The sequence below is a fragment of the Pteropus alecto genome, unplaced genomic scaffold (assembly GCF_000325575.1).
Source record: "Pteropus alecto unplaced genomic scaffold, ASM32557v1 scaffold121, whole genome shotgun sequence".
Lineage (NCBI taxonomy): Eukaryota > Metazoa > Chordata > Mammalia > Chiroptera > Pteropodidae > Pteropus > Pteropus alecto.
Window position 1 is genome coordinate 15485456 of NW_006434369.1, and position 14935 is coordinate 15500390.

Sequence of the window (14935 nt, forward strand, 5' to 3'; positions counted from 1 at the left end):
GAATGACGTATGATAATTAGCTAGAATCTGATACGTGTAATGATGAGACATGTGTGTATGATTTTTATATATATTCATCTTATATATTTACATATCCATATAAACATATATATATACATATATATGTGTATATATGTATATATGTATATATATACATACACACTCACACACACGCACTCACTCAGGCAAACACACTGATAAAAACTTTCAAATAACAATAATAAAGGCTGTGCCTGGGTCCCCTTATATAAGTGCTCTTTTTCACTGAGGGGTACCAATCACCAGCAAGGGAGTGATCACATGCATGGACCCACACCCTCACCTCCCTAATGAGAAACTCCATGAGTGGGGCCTGGGCCACATGTATTCTGAAAAGTAGACCCTGTGGTTCTGGGGTGCAGTCCATGTTAGAGACCACTGCCTTACACTGTGTATCTCTTCTAAAAGGATTTGTTCCTGGAAAGGAGCCAGTATGCTTGTTGGAATGGAAACCCTTGCCAACTGCCCGTGACTTCAGCCTCCTTTGAGGCCACAGTTCTCTGAGACTCATTCAAATGGTGTGATTTCCTTTAATGGCCTGGAATACAAAAGAAAGTGGCCATCACATGGTGGACCTTTTGTTTTTTAACTGAACATCAGGCATGCAGAAAAACAACAGAATAGCCCAGAAATCTGACAACAGTGGGTAAGAGGTAGAGTATATAATTCATCATCCAAACCAGGACCCTTGAAAGTGAAACAAGGCTCTGTTAATAATCACACTGAGAAAATACATGTAAACTGGATGTGTGGTCATGCTAATAAGAGTACACACCCTTGCATCTGGTTTCTGTCTTGTCTCTACAAGCAAGGATGAAACGTGTTAATTATTAATTGTCACATGGGATTTAGGGAAGAGATATGAATTAGTTTATCACTCTGCCAGGAACATCACAGAGGAAATAAAAGATGGACTCCTCACCACCACCCTCCACATTAGGAATATCCAATATCTAAGATTCAGGATTTACAGAGTTGAATGGAGATGTGGTGCATGGGCAGAGGAAACTCTTTCATCCCTGGATTCTTTGAACTGGCCGTCTCGCTCTACTAGTACATTTAGTTGTTGACTGAATTTCCAAAGATCTAGTTTGAACACTTCAGGCATTCTTCTATGGCATAAAATGGTGTCAAAATTAAAAGTAGTAATATGTAAACATTTTGAAAAACAATTAGGCAACTAGATTCAAAAAAGAAAAAAGCCAAGTGCACCGTTATTTTTAGAGGAAGACCATGTGGCCTATATTCGTAAGTTTAGGTTTCACAATACCTCTTGTTGCTAAATGGAAAAGACTGAAAAAAATAATGTATCTTTTCATGTATCCCTATTTCACTTTGCTGCTTTAAAAATTATTAGAAAGCATAAAATATGATAAAAATGGTCTGTTCAAAAAACATTTGTCATTGTGGGTGACCTGACTATAGCAAGGCTGTGATGGAAATTCTCTACCACTCTGGGGTCTCACCAGAGAGAATCACCGCATGAGCTCCAAGCAGTGTAGAAAGCTGTCGGCATGGGTATAGGACAGAGGAAGGGCACACACATTGTGCTCACCTCCCATGGGACAGTCAGCAGGCAGCAGAACGTGCTGTCCGACAGGAGACCAAAAACTGAAATTCTCCCATCAAAGATTCATTATATTGGTGGCTCAAAGGTTTGGGGGCGGGGGTGGTTCAAAGCCCCTAGCAAGTGTAGTTCTCTTAGGAATGTGTGTAATACCTTGAAAATATGCCTCTCAAACCAGGTGTGAGGAGGCACTCAAAGGTACAGGGTAAATAAAGTGCACCTTCTGGAAGGCAGAGAGTTACTTGACAACTTGGGGAAACATGTTAATGCCAAAATGATCATAAATAGATTATGGGGCAGAATACATCAGTTACACAATGATCAGTAGGGGACTTCAAAGATGTGCTAGGTACTGAAGCCTCTTCAAACTAAGCCCCACACCTCTATGCGTATGGTTGTCTATTCACTGCTTCTGTGTAATAAGGTCTGGTTTCTAACTCTCTCTCCTATTTTGTTCATTTATTCTTGAGCTAGTGCCACACTGTTTTAATTGTATCTCAGAAATGCTTTAATATATCCTTTTTCAAAGTATTCTTTCTTATTCTTGACTTTGTATTCATTCAAATAACCCTTTAAGTCATTTTCTCAAATATCTCAAAAAATCCTGTTGGGGTTTTTATAATTGTGTTAAACATAAATTAATTCAGCAAAAGACTGACATTTTTATCTCATTTCATTCACACTTATTTTATACTTCTAAGCGTCATTGTTTTCTTTCTAAACATCACACACTTTTCTTAATAAAGTTTTGTCTAGATGTATACTTTTTGTTGTTGTGACTGTCGTTGCTGTCTTATTACATTTTCAGTGTGATCCACTGAGATGCTGGCTTCTTATATGTGAAATGGAAGGACAAGCCCACCTGAGCAATTACACTCCTTTCAAATGTGGAGATTAAACACCAAAGATGTAGTTTGCCTGTAAAAGCCTGTAAATTTCTGATAATAGTGTCATTCTCATAGAGGAGTTGTGAGATTAAAAAAGCTAAATACTTCTAATTGCTTTAATTAATTAAATGCTTAGAACAGTGCCTGGCATACCATAAGTGCTCATTAAATGTTAGTTACTTTCACCATCATTATCATTATTATTTTTTTTAATAGTAATATTATAATCATTACAATGCCAGAAATAAGATTTGGCACTTCCTCCCATCAGACAAGGAATCATCCGTGCCCAGGTGGTTTGCCCATCCACCAAAAGGGAAGAGAACAAGCACAGTGCACCCCATGGCTTCACAAGCAAAGCCAGATATCAGCATGTCTCCCATGACTTTCAGTGTCGAGGGCACCTTCTTCTCACACCAGACATCTCTGACCAGCTGAAAGTATCGTGGGCCCTTCCTGGACAGGAAGCTGTACCCTCAAAGCAGAGTCAAGGAAAGAACGAACTCAGCTGTCAGTCCTCAAGTTGAGCTCAGGAAGCTCCAGTTCAAAACCAGGTGATAGTCTCAAGCATTGCTGACACCCTCTTTACACATTGTGGGTGGGTTTAGTAAGTACAAAAATCATAGACTCTTACAACTAGAGGGTGATGAGCCTTCGAGATCCTTAAGGTCAAGATCTGGGACCCTGTGGTATTCAACTTGATAGTAGATGGGCAGTAACAGAGGCCCTGCTTAAGCATCCTCACTGCCCCCACCCCAGCAATTGAGCCCAGCTCCTCTGAGTCTAAATCAGATTGAGATGTGTTGCACAGGAAACAGCACATTTCTTCAGATGAGTAAGCAACGAAGAGCTGAAACATTGTATGAAATTTTATTTTCTTGGATTCTCCTCCTTCCCCAGCAGGCTGTCTGTCTAATGAGTCTCAGAGCTCATAAGTGTTTCTAGGCCATCCAGTCATGCCGTCTACTTGCAGTTGAGTAATCTGTATTTTCCTAATGGACTCTAATGCCAACTCCTAAAGTTTATAGAATAGAAGTGTGATCAGCTTTAATGACTAGTTTCTGCGTGGTGATAGTCTAATGTGGCTGTTTAAGTCAATTTGGGATTCTGGAGGGACAGTAAATTGAAGCTGTTAACTGCACTTCCTCACTTCCATTGACTAGTTCCTCTCACCTGCAGCTTGGAAGCAACATGCTCTGTCATTAGCACTGCAGCATCCATCCCCAGCTGGCCCCCTGATGTGTGCTGACACATTTTATAGCCCAAATAAATGCAACAGAACTGTGCAAACATTTATTGCCTCATCTCTGTACTCCTCATTGAGGTAACATTTTAATATTTCCTCCCTTTGTGAATTGAATATTTTCCTTGCCTCTTTGTAATTGCTCTGAGTTAATCCCTGTGAGCCTTGAATTATAACCTCCAGCCTTCTGCTAGGCCAAATTTAAATCATTTGATTTTGCTTAACAGTGAGTGGACATTCTTGTTACAGTAAATGGTCCTATCACTATTTTTATCGAATTGCCTTTATCAGTTCTATGTTTCCACTAGTAACTCACCACAAAAGCACTTCATAATCCCTTATAGATCTCAGGTTTAGAGCTGGTGAACATAAAGCCTTATAACCAGGGATACCAGACACTGGTATCTTTAGTTATCGAGCACTTACTGGGCAACTTTTACGTATCTGGCACAGCCCTAAACCATGCTGTGAGGCAGCTAAGTCAGGTAGAACATGAGCCCTCCCTTTCTCCTACTCCCTGTCAGTCTGCATATTTATGCAGAGAAACCGAGACAGGCACACAAATGCTGACAGTGTGAGGCCACATGAGTGTCACATGGGTGTCACAGATACATGCAGTAAGTGTTTCCAGGAGAGAGAGAGGAGACCCAGGGAAGCTTCAACCACTGCCCCAAAGGGTGGATGGGCTTTTGCTTGGTGGACATTGAGTCTTTCCTGGTGGAGCAGCCTGAGCAAAGACACAGAAGCTGCAAAACTCAAGGTCTCATAGCAGTCAGTGAGAAGTTCACTGGCACATAGGAGGGCTGGTGGCCGTCAGAAAACTGAAAATATCACACCAAGGGGCCTGGATAGATGAAAAGATAGTAATATTAACGCCCTCTTAACATCATTAAGATCTTAGTTCATTCTCTCTCCCCTCCCCCGCATCTGCCATAAAAGTGTTATTCCGTCTAGAATTTTTAAAATCTAATTCATGCTCTGTCAAAATGGACTATAAATTTGAAGGTTTGTTTTAATTTAAAGTTTACTAAAAGTTGAACTCTTTGGATCACCCCGTCGTCCTTCATTCTGAAACTTTCTTTGGAGCCTTTTATGTGGAGCCGATTGGGACTAGGTCACCCCATGTCACAACTGCCTTTCTTGTAAGAGAGTACCTGTCTTCCAAAGGTTCTATCCTTTAGATAGATGGACTTTGAGAAGGAAAAACTATGTTAAAACTGTGTTAGTGGGGGCTTCTTTCAGGAACACAGCAGAAGGGCCGCACAGCAAGAGAACCTGTGCTCTCCCAGCCCAGCCCCCAAGTAGGTGGCTGTTGGCACACACAGCATGTGCACGGCGAGTTACGTGGGACGAGGGTTGTTCTGTGGCAGAACATAGTGCACAGCCTCAGTCCACCAAAGGGAGCGGCGGCTGTACAAACAAGTGAACCTTTTGGGAAGTAGTTTTGCAAGATCCATCAGTAGTAAAAATATTTAGATCTGTTTACCCAATAATTCCACTTCTAGCAATCTTTTATAATAAAAAAATCAGGGAAGTGATAAAAGATTTATATTTTTTATAAGTGGTATAAATTATAATGAAATTTTATATCATTATTAAAAATATTCTTGCAGAGAACAGTTAATGATTAAGGATTGTAATATGAAAAATAGAAAAAGCAAGTAATGATTCCAAATTAAAATATTGTGTTTGTATACATACATACATACACACACATTTTAAATCTATATGTGAATTAAAAGACTACACAGAAAAATACCAAAATCTTAATAGCCACATACTCTCAAGCAAATATTTAGGGAGAAAGTAACAGGATCTTCATAAAGTCCCTGTGTAGTTTTTTTTAAGTTTAGAAATTTCCAGGCTGTCTGTTAATAGTACCCCCTGGTGATAGGACATTGTTTCCACATCCTGGGGCACAGCTCTCCTTTGCAGGGGCCTTTTTTTCAATAGTCTTATGATCCACAATTAAAATTCACAGTGTGCATTCATATCACTCAGGATTTGGTTTAGCCATGTATATAATAAGAAATCCAAATAACAGTAGCTTTAATAAGATGGAGTTTTATTTTCTCTCACATAAAAACAGAAAAACAAACAACCAAAATGTTTACAGTAATCTATCCAGGGCTGGAATGCTGGCTCCACAGTCATTAAGAACCCAGGTATCTCCTACTCCTCATCCTTAGTGTGTGGCTCCCATATCAAATTTATCTCACAGTGCTAGATTTATCTTACAGTTCCAGCCATCAGGTTTGGATTGCAGGCAGAGAGAAGGCAGAGTGGGGAGAGGCAATGGAATGTCCCTGAGCTGAGGCAGCCCCCTTTAAAGAACTTCCTGGAAGCTAACATGTCATTGACCTCCTCTAGCTGCAAGGGAAGCTGGACCATATAGTCTTTTAGATATTGTCCACAATAAGAAAAAAGGGAGAGGTAGATATTGGGTAGGCCCCAATTACATATGTGGTTATCTCAAATTTTAATAAATATGTTATTGCACCTCTTCATCGAAATTTTTCTGATTACTACAGCTGTATTACAGTGACATGAAATTAATGTTATAGAGACGTCAGCATTGGTGAGGAAACTGATAGAGGAGCAGCATTTTGGCACTCGACAGAGGTCAGAAAATATAGATTGAAGTCTTTTACTCCTCCATTGATCAACTTCTCTGAGCTTTCTTTTCTCACCAAAAATGTAGGTAGTGATTTTTATCATATCTAAATGAGTCTGTCTTGATCTTACTGTTGTTTGATTTCCCCTTTTATATGTCACCCAAATATTCCTTCAGCCTGCTGCACTCTGTATACTTTCTGTCACCCCCTTAGTTTAAGCCAAAATCATCTGCCACCTGCACTCTTGATGGGCTCTTGTCTTCACACAGATATAGAGTGATCTTTAACCACAAATCTGAGTAAGTTCATTTTCTATTTTTAACATTTTAAAATTTTCCTCAGAATGAGTTAGCATCCATGATCTACTTAGCCTACCTTTTACTCTCTGTATTCTCTACCCCTACTCACCCCATCCTTACTCAATGCCCATGACGTCTTTGACATTCTTCATAAGCCCAAATGCATCGTGTGCTTTCACACCAGGCTGCCTCTGTGGGGACTGTTCCCTCTATCTGGAATGTGCTTCTCATCCCTCCCCTGGCTCCCACTTCTTGGTCCATTGTACCCCAGGGGCTTCACTTAAAAGTCATCTCCTCTGCAAAGTCTTCCTCAGGCTGATTCCCATCTCCTTCTAAGTTCCCCTAGTCCTGCATGCTGCCCTCTTTGCCAGTACATACTAGATCAAGGAGCAGTTACCTCTTTCCTTCCTTGTCTGTCTCTGCTCCTAAATGTGGAGCTTCTGAGGGGAGGAATTACGTCTTCACATTTCACCCAAGTACAGTGTTTAGTATAGTAGGTGCTCACTGCGTGTCTACCCAGTGATGAGAGGTTGTGGCTGCCCTTCCAGGCCTCCTGTAGGGTTTGCTGGGTCATTTACCCAACAAATACTTATTCGTGGTCTCCTGTAGGTGACCAGCCTTTTACTTGTAAGAAGGAACCCTGCCCTGTCCCTCACCAGCACGTCTGGCTCTGATTCCTCCTCATTCGCTCACCACTGATCTATTGGGTGGTGTCATCTCCAGGACTGTGCAGGTCCCGGGACACAGACATGCACAGTTCACCAGCCCTGCCTTTGAGGGGCACCCAGAGCAGTGGGAGGGATAGAGAAGGGACAGACATGAACTTGAGCACATCACCTCATAACAGCCCTATGTAGAAGACCACACAGATGGCCTAGACGGGCTGCAGAGTGTGGAGGGCAAGTTTTGCTAATTTACCTCCTTGACTGCTGGCCTATAGGTAAAAGGAAGAAAGCCACCCTTTCAGGAGGTGACAGGATACTAGTTACATCCTCAGTTGCTGTAACACATTGGTTATTCCCTCCATGTCTGCAATGACTGTCCCTTGGTCAGGTTCCCATCAGCTGTCTCCAGGGCTCTTGTACCATATAGGTGCTACACTGGCCCAAGAACTTCACACACTTTTCATTTGACATCTGCCAACTTTGTTTAGGGCCCAAAGACTATTGGAGCAGCAAGGGACTGTAAAGATCACCTAGGAATAGCCTTTCATGTTACAGAGGAGAATTCTGAGACCAGAGGGCGGAGGTAGAAAGTGTCACACAGTGAGCAGCAGAGCCATGGCTACAGCCCAGGGATCCTAACTCCCACACCCAGGGTCTTTCCAGAACACCACCTTTTCTTCTACTGTGTCAGAACATATGGAACACATCAGAGACCACCTGGCTGGTACCAGAGGTATCCAAGATGGGTCCTGGAGACGTGGATAAACATTTCAGTCACAGAAGCTGAAAGTCAGAAGGAGCCCATCTGCTTCCACCACTGTCTGGCATATATATTCCTTCTCTATCCTCACTTTCTACTCCTCATAGTGACATGGAATTACAGCTTCCCAAGGTGGCCCCTTCCATTTTTGAACAACTATAAGAGTTCTTCCTTATGCCACCTCATCATTTACGCTTGCCACTAGAGCCTTGAAAAAATGATGATAAACTCAGTCAAGGATTCATAGAACATGTAATAACAGACACTTCTGAGGGATTCTTGATGGACCCTTCAAGATCAATTAAATGTGAAACAAGCTTCCAGGTAACAGAAACATTTGAGCTGTTACATAAAATTATTTTTATTAACCTTGGTTAGTTATGGGGGAGATCCTTCAAAAGTAACCTTTTTTTTCCTTTTAAAATAATTGGTATTTTATCCTGTCTTCTAAAAATCATTGATAGTGGACCTATTTGTCAGTTAAGGTTAGAATATGAAAATAAAACCATATATCCAGTATGGAGAATGCTGCTGATTTTCCTCTTCTCTACAGTAGGGTAAATATGGCTACAGCTTATCCAGCAGCTGTTTTGGATTGTAAAGGAGGGAGGCCAAAACAAGCCCCTTTACTCCACTCGTTATGATTATAGTATGATCCCGTAGAAACCCATTCCAACTAATCTCAACCCTCAAGGCGTTTTATGACTGTGCTATTCAAAGTGTGGTCCACAGGACCCCAGGTGGCCCCATCCGCTTGTGTCAAAAGCCTTCTTATTTTTTTTTGTAGTTGTTATTTTTTATATTGAGAAGAGGAAGGTAAGACTGAAGACACAGGAGCAAAGCTCATTGCTTTGAGTATTTTTAGGAATTGTGCTATAGTATTCATTCCCACCACCTTTTTTTTTTTTTTTTAAGTTAAGGAATTCACTTGCAATTAAAAATTCCTACATGACCATCCTCATCCCCTAACTCTCTACCGTGTACATTTGCTCCCTTTTTAGATGATGTAGCTTTTCTCACCTCTTCCTTCACTTTCCCAGCACTACAACAATACTTGTGAGTTATTCTTGCTCCCAGGCCAACAGGCTACCTCTCTGCAAGTGAGAGGCTGAAGACTTAGCAAATGGCATGAGAGGATGGAAAAATTCAGCTGCTGTCTACTGGAGCCATCAGTGAACGAGCACCATTCACTGTACCTTACAATGACATAATCTCCCCTTTTCCTGGGCCATCATTTTTAAGTGGAATATTAAGGCAAGGGTGGGAAACCATGTGAAGGTCTCGCTTCTGACCCCTGACCCTTCTGGGTGGCTACTCTAGCCTTTGGGAGTCTCCCTCTTATACTTACATACAATTACTCACCCCAGATACCCACAGATAGTGGCCAGCTGGTCTGAAATCCAGATTGATTTTCTAATGCTCAGCCCTTTGTTCGCTAATTACACCTGTTCCTAAGAAAGTATTCCTCAGGAATCGCTTTTGGAGAAAAAATTGTCATGAAGACCCTTTGTTTCAAAGGAAGGTCTAGTCACCTGCTGTGACCCCAGATTATGGCTCCAAGATCCACCTGGGACAGTAGGAACAATGAGGCACTGAGACAATTAAAAAGAACACTTATAAAGACAAGGGCAGCACAGATGAGAGGCTGGAGGTGAACAAACAGACTGCTTGTCCTCAGCCCCAGCTGGGACGGGCGGCCCAGTATCATTTGCATTGCCTTTAATCACTTTTCTAGTCTGACGTAGACAACATACATTGCCGCTTTATGCAGGAAGTCTTTTCTTATGGAAGAAACAGTTCTAAAGGAAAGAAATCCTGTTAGGTGAGGCATTGCTGTGCACACATCTGGTTGGTTCTCTTGTGAGCCTCCAGGCAGGGAACCTGGTGGATGGTCTCGTCCAGCTCAGGACAGCCAGAGAAATGAAGGCTTCGGATGCTGGTGCCATTTCAAAGGCAAGAAGGAATGAGTATGCGGATCCCTGACTTGTTCTCACAGTGAGGGAGTGGGAGTTAGGTGGTGCAGGGAATTCGCAAGGCAAATCTGGTGACAACATTTTGCCCCACAGTGCAGTTAAATGATTTACATTTACATTTAAATGTTAGAAATGTTCTTTCTGACCTTTCATAGCTAATGAATGGAGTCCCATGGTTCTTGATCTGCGTCTTTTCTTTGCCTTCAGGTCCACATTGGCCAACTGTATTCAACTGACAAGCTTATCATTGAGAATCAAGAAAAGCCCAAGACCTAAAGACCGCTACCACCAGCCACCACCAGCAACTGTGGACCACCTTCAGCATCCATTCTGTGCTTGGGATGGGGCTCCCAACAGACCACGAGTGACCTCCTGCATCAGCTTAAAATAGCCTCTTGCTCAGCCTACCCTGTAGGAACTGATCAGTTGAGTGAGGTTTCCATTCTTCTGCAGCCTTCCTTCATGGAAAAAAAAATGGCTGTCTTTCCTTGGTTCAAGTGTTAGAATGAAGAGCCGGAGCTCACTCAAAATAATGCCATGTATTATTGTGTCTCCTCTCCACCCCTCCCCTCTTTAGTGGTTCATCACCACTTGTATAAAGCATCTCCAGACTTTGTTTCTTGGTCCTTGACAATAAACAGAATCGTCTCCCTAAGCCTGCTACACCAGATACACTCATCGGGATTAATGCACTTTCGTTTCTGCTGATGCAGGTCCTGCAGAGGGCACTGGAGGGACCAGCAAGGAGGCTCCAACCCTAAGCTGAGTCCTCCCTTTGTGGAAGCAAGTCCAGGACCAGAAGATAGTTGGGAGGCAGCAGGGAGGAGGGCAGGGCCGAAAGGGTAGAGGGTACACTCTACATTTGATACCTGGGCTCTATGTAACCACAAGGATGGCAGGCAGGCAGATACATACCTAGAGACAGGGCACTCCACAACCTGTCTACTCAGTGCTTTCAGCACTGCTTTCCAAAGCTGGTTTCCCAAAGTTCACTTACCGAGTCAGAATCACCTGGAGTGTTTGAGAGTTTTAAAACGAAATTTCTCGTTGCTTCCCTCCACTTGGATTCTGACTTAGTAAGCGAGAAGTGAAACAATAATTTATATGTACATTTTTAAAGCTCTCCTAGTGGTTTTAATGTTTAGCCAGCTCAAGAAATCCTGCTCTTTGAGTATATTACAGGTTAAAAAAAAAAAAAAAAAGATATTTGTATGCATTTATCCTTGGAATAACATCAGCTCAAAACATGGAAAGAAGGTATTAAATAACATACTTGACTTCTGGAGATTTTATGGGGGACCCAAACACTGAGTGATTTCTTGTTTCTCTAAACAGTACTAAACGTATTACTTATGTGTTTAGGTTTAGAACAGGCTCATATAAATATTTACAGGTCCTAAATAGCTGTGACAGTGTCACCAACATGCCACTGAACTGCCCTCCCGCCCCGCCCCATTTTAATTCTCACAGTTGCATGAGTTGAGCACGAACAGTCTGGGGCCACATCTTCACACTCATGTTAAAAGATCGTATCTGCTCATCTCATCTCTGGATTGTAGATTTTGTAATAGTGCATTCAAAATAGATTAAACATGTAATCACTCTATTTGGCAAAACAACTTGTGACTTCAGGATGCTTTGCCCATGGATAAAGTGCACCTGGGAGACTGAGCAATTCTTGGCAGGTCCCAGATCTATTGCCTCTAAACTGTCCGTGCCCAGTCTCAGGGCTGCAGTGAGAGTAACCATTCGGCGGATGACAAATGCTGGTAATGTGGGAAATGTGCTCTCCATCTTCCGTTGCTGTTGTGGGACAGAGTGCCCCAGCCCCAGTGTGTGCGGCCTTGGGTCGCTTTCCACTCTGCGTCAGTAGCATAAGTGACCGTTCAGCAATAACTTTAACAACAGTGCTAGCTAACGGATGTCACCTCTGGTTTATACTTAATTAATTAGAGCAGCTGCTACTTGGAAACCCTTGAGTCCAGATTTAAACCTCTCCTCTACAAGTCTCAAATTACTAGCAGACTAACAGCTCCGTAGGAGACTTTTCCCCCAGATTTTAGTCACAGGCAGCAAACTTAACTTGTTCTGCAGGCCTTGAACAGCAGGTTGCTTTTATGTTAATTAAAGCACATGAGTGAGTTTGAACATGCCTGAAGCCTTAATAAATGAGCTAATTTTTGTAACTCGTGTAAAATTATGCATTTGGAATCTGGAAATACATGAATGAGAATTCAGTGACAGAAGCCACAAACAGGGGTCTTGCTCCTCAAACTTCAGGTGCAGGCAGGTGCAGCAGATAGAGCGTTGTATGGAGTATTCCCCAATTCAGAGGACCCCAAGTCGGCTCTACAAATTTGAATAAAGCGACATTGCCATGGGGATGATCACTCGGTTTCTATAGCAAAGTATTCCACTTGCTTAACTAGGCCCCAGCCAAGGGACTCAGGACGAGGGTCTTGATAGGAAGCTGCACTCTCCAACACAGCCTCACAGAACTTCCTAGCATCTGCGACTCTTCCGAAGGTGGGTTTAGGCTGTGATCTAGAGATTACTTTCCAGTGTCAACATTTAGCCAATAAGAAATACCGCTATAAGTTAACGTCTCCTGAGACAAAAAACACTGGCCAAGCATGGCCATTTTTTAGACCTTCAGAGATAATATTTGATTGTTCTAGCTATAATGCTTTAACACCTGGGAAGCCTTATATAGCCAAGTGCATCTCTACGTTGTTCTGGTAACTGTTCTCTGGATTGTGTAACTGAAAGAAGATCATCGAATTGACATAGCTTGATTTACATCTACTCTGCCCTGCCACCAAGCAGCAGTCACCTTTAACTCCCTTTACAGCCTCACCCAATATCTCAAGTCCCTGAATATAACCAATAGTGCAACCTGACATCCAGGAGCGAAGAGGACAGGCTGCAGGGAAGTCTACAAAGGTGACAAAATGTCAGAGCTGACGGACATTAGAGTTCAGCTAGTCTAACCCCCCAATCTGCAGGTGTGCAAACTAAGATCCTGAGCATCTCCAGGTCATTTGCAGATCCAGGCTCTTTACCCTGTGCCCCTCATCTTTTAATTCATACAGTATCGACTGAGAGCCAACTGGTGCCAGGTGGAGACCAGTGGACAAAACAGCCCCTGCCTTTACAGAGCTTACAATCTAGCAGGGCAATTAAATGAGAAAATGACAAGCCTCAGGAGTGTACAAAGGGTAAAATACAAGCACTCTAGGAGTTGATTGTGAGGCTCAGGGAAGGCTTCCCTGAGGAAGGAAGATTTAAGTTTAAGTTTAAATGATGATGAGATGACTAGTAAAGCGTAGAGAGAGGTCTCGGGGCAGGAGGAATAGCGTATGCAAAGCCCTGAGTCACGAAGAAGAGTGCAATGCAAGGATGGGGAGAAAGGCGGAGACCACACTGTGGAAGACCTTGGGAGCCTCGGTCTAAGTACTGTGAGAAGCTACTGAAGTTCTTTAAGCAGGGTGATTGTATTTCTTAAAGGTCATATTGTAGCGGGGACAGATTAGGAAGGATGCAGGGAGACTAACTCTGTGGGGGAGGGGGTGTGGGGGGGAGATGGTTGGATCGAACACTTTAATCCAGGCAAGAAATAGGATGGTGACAGTTGGGAAGTAGAGTCAACATCACCCTGAGAACTTGCTTTGGCTAAGCTGCTATTCAAAGGGACATGAGAGACACAGAGCAGAGGTGCCCCAGCTGAGCCTGGCCAAATGAGCCCGTTCCCAGCTGACTTACAGATCCACAAGGAAGTCCAGCTGAGCCTCCCAGCCAGGTCTAGCTTACATCAATCAACTTCAGCTGACCCTTAGACTTGCGATAAATTATTGTTTAAGGCACTGAGTTTTGGGGTAGTTTGTTATAAAGCAATGACAAACCAATACTGAGATCTCGTATAATATCAATTTATTACTTTTTCAGGGTCACATAGCAAACCAAAGAGTTAGTAGGCAAATTGAGCCAAAACTGTTGGTCTCCTGTGTAGGACCATTTCCACAAGTATCTTCAGAGTACAAGTACAGGTACAGGTGTCGTGTATCTTACAGACAAAAGGGCTTTCTAGCTCCTGGACCCCATTAGGGTGCACGTTAAGAACAAAACATGACAAAAAAATTAAAAGGAGAAAATAGAGTCAACAGGACTTGGTGATTGATTAGCTGTGAGTTGTGCAGAGGGTGTAGGGGGCGGGGTGTCCAGGAGGAGTCCAGATTGGGGCGGGGGTAACTGATCAGACATTGGGCCACCATGAAGACAAGAGAGGAGGGGGCACTATCTATATCTTTTTCCTTTGGCCAGGTTCAAACAACTTCAAGCTCAAGCAGAAAGACTAGTATCTACAAATTTATCTCTTATTTCCAAAGATTGAAAATATTATTTCTGCTTATTCATTTTTAGCCGCACCCCCCCCCCAAAATAATGCACTAGAATAAAGCAAATTAAAAACTCTTACAAAGAGATTTTCCCCATACCTCTCTGTAGGACCAATATCTCCTTTCTATAGGTAAAGCCTAAAGATATGTATTATCATTGAGGATAAAGATAGTAGAGGGAAACTTTCCTGTATTTAGCAAAATGCGACATGAAAACTTAAAAAGCTGAGGAAAGTTGGTCTACATACTCTTAGAATATGGTTCTAAGAATGAAACTAAAAAGCACAGTAAAATATCAACAAGTAAACAGAAAATATACGAATACATTTTATAGCAAAATGGGCTTCTCTTTTGGTTAAGTTCCTCATGCAAACTGTTATTTGCTTTCTAGATTAAAGGCTATCTCAGGTATTGAGGCCAGGCTACAAATATAGCAGCAACTGAAGAAAATGATAGTGCTCAAAAAGTAGTTGGATGCATTTCCAACATCAAG

At 42.4% G+C, this 14935-nt stretch overlaps 1 protein-coding gene across 3 annotated transcripts in view; it reads left to right on the top strand.

The window, feature by feature from the left end:
- LYRM4 (LYR motif containing 4) overlaps nt 1–10711 on the top strand; it is a 135939-nt gene extending 125228 nt beyond the window's left edge. For all 3 annotated transcript variants that reach the window (XR_001516652.2, XM_025044951.1, XM_015587309.2), the window contains one exon: nt 10256–10711. Coding sequence is in view for 2 of the 3 variants with exons in the window: in XM_025044951.1 (XP_024900719.1) it covers nt 10256–10439 (184 nt within the window). In the remaining variant the exon portion in view is untranslated. The remainder of the gene's footprint in view (nt 1–10255) is intronic.
- Nucleotides 10712–14935: the final 4224 nt, after the last annotated feature.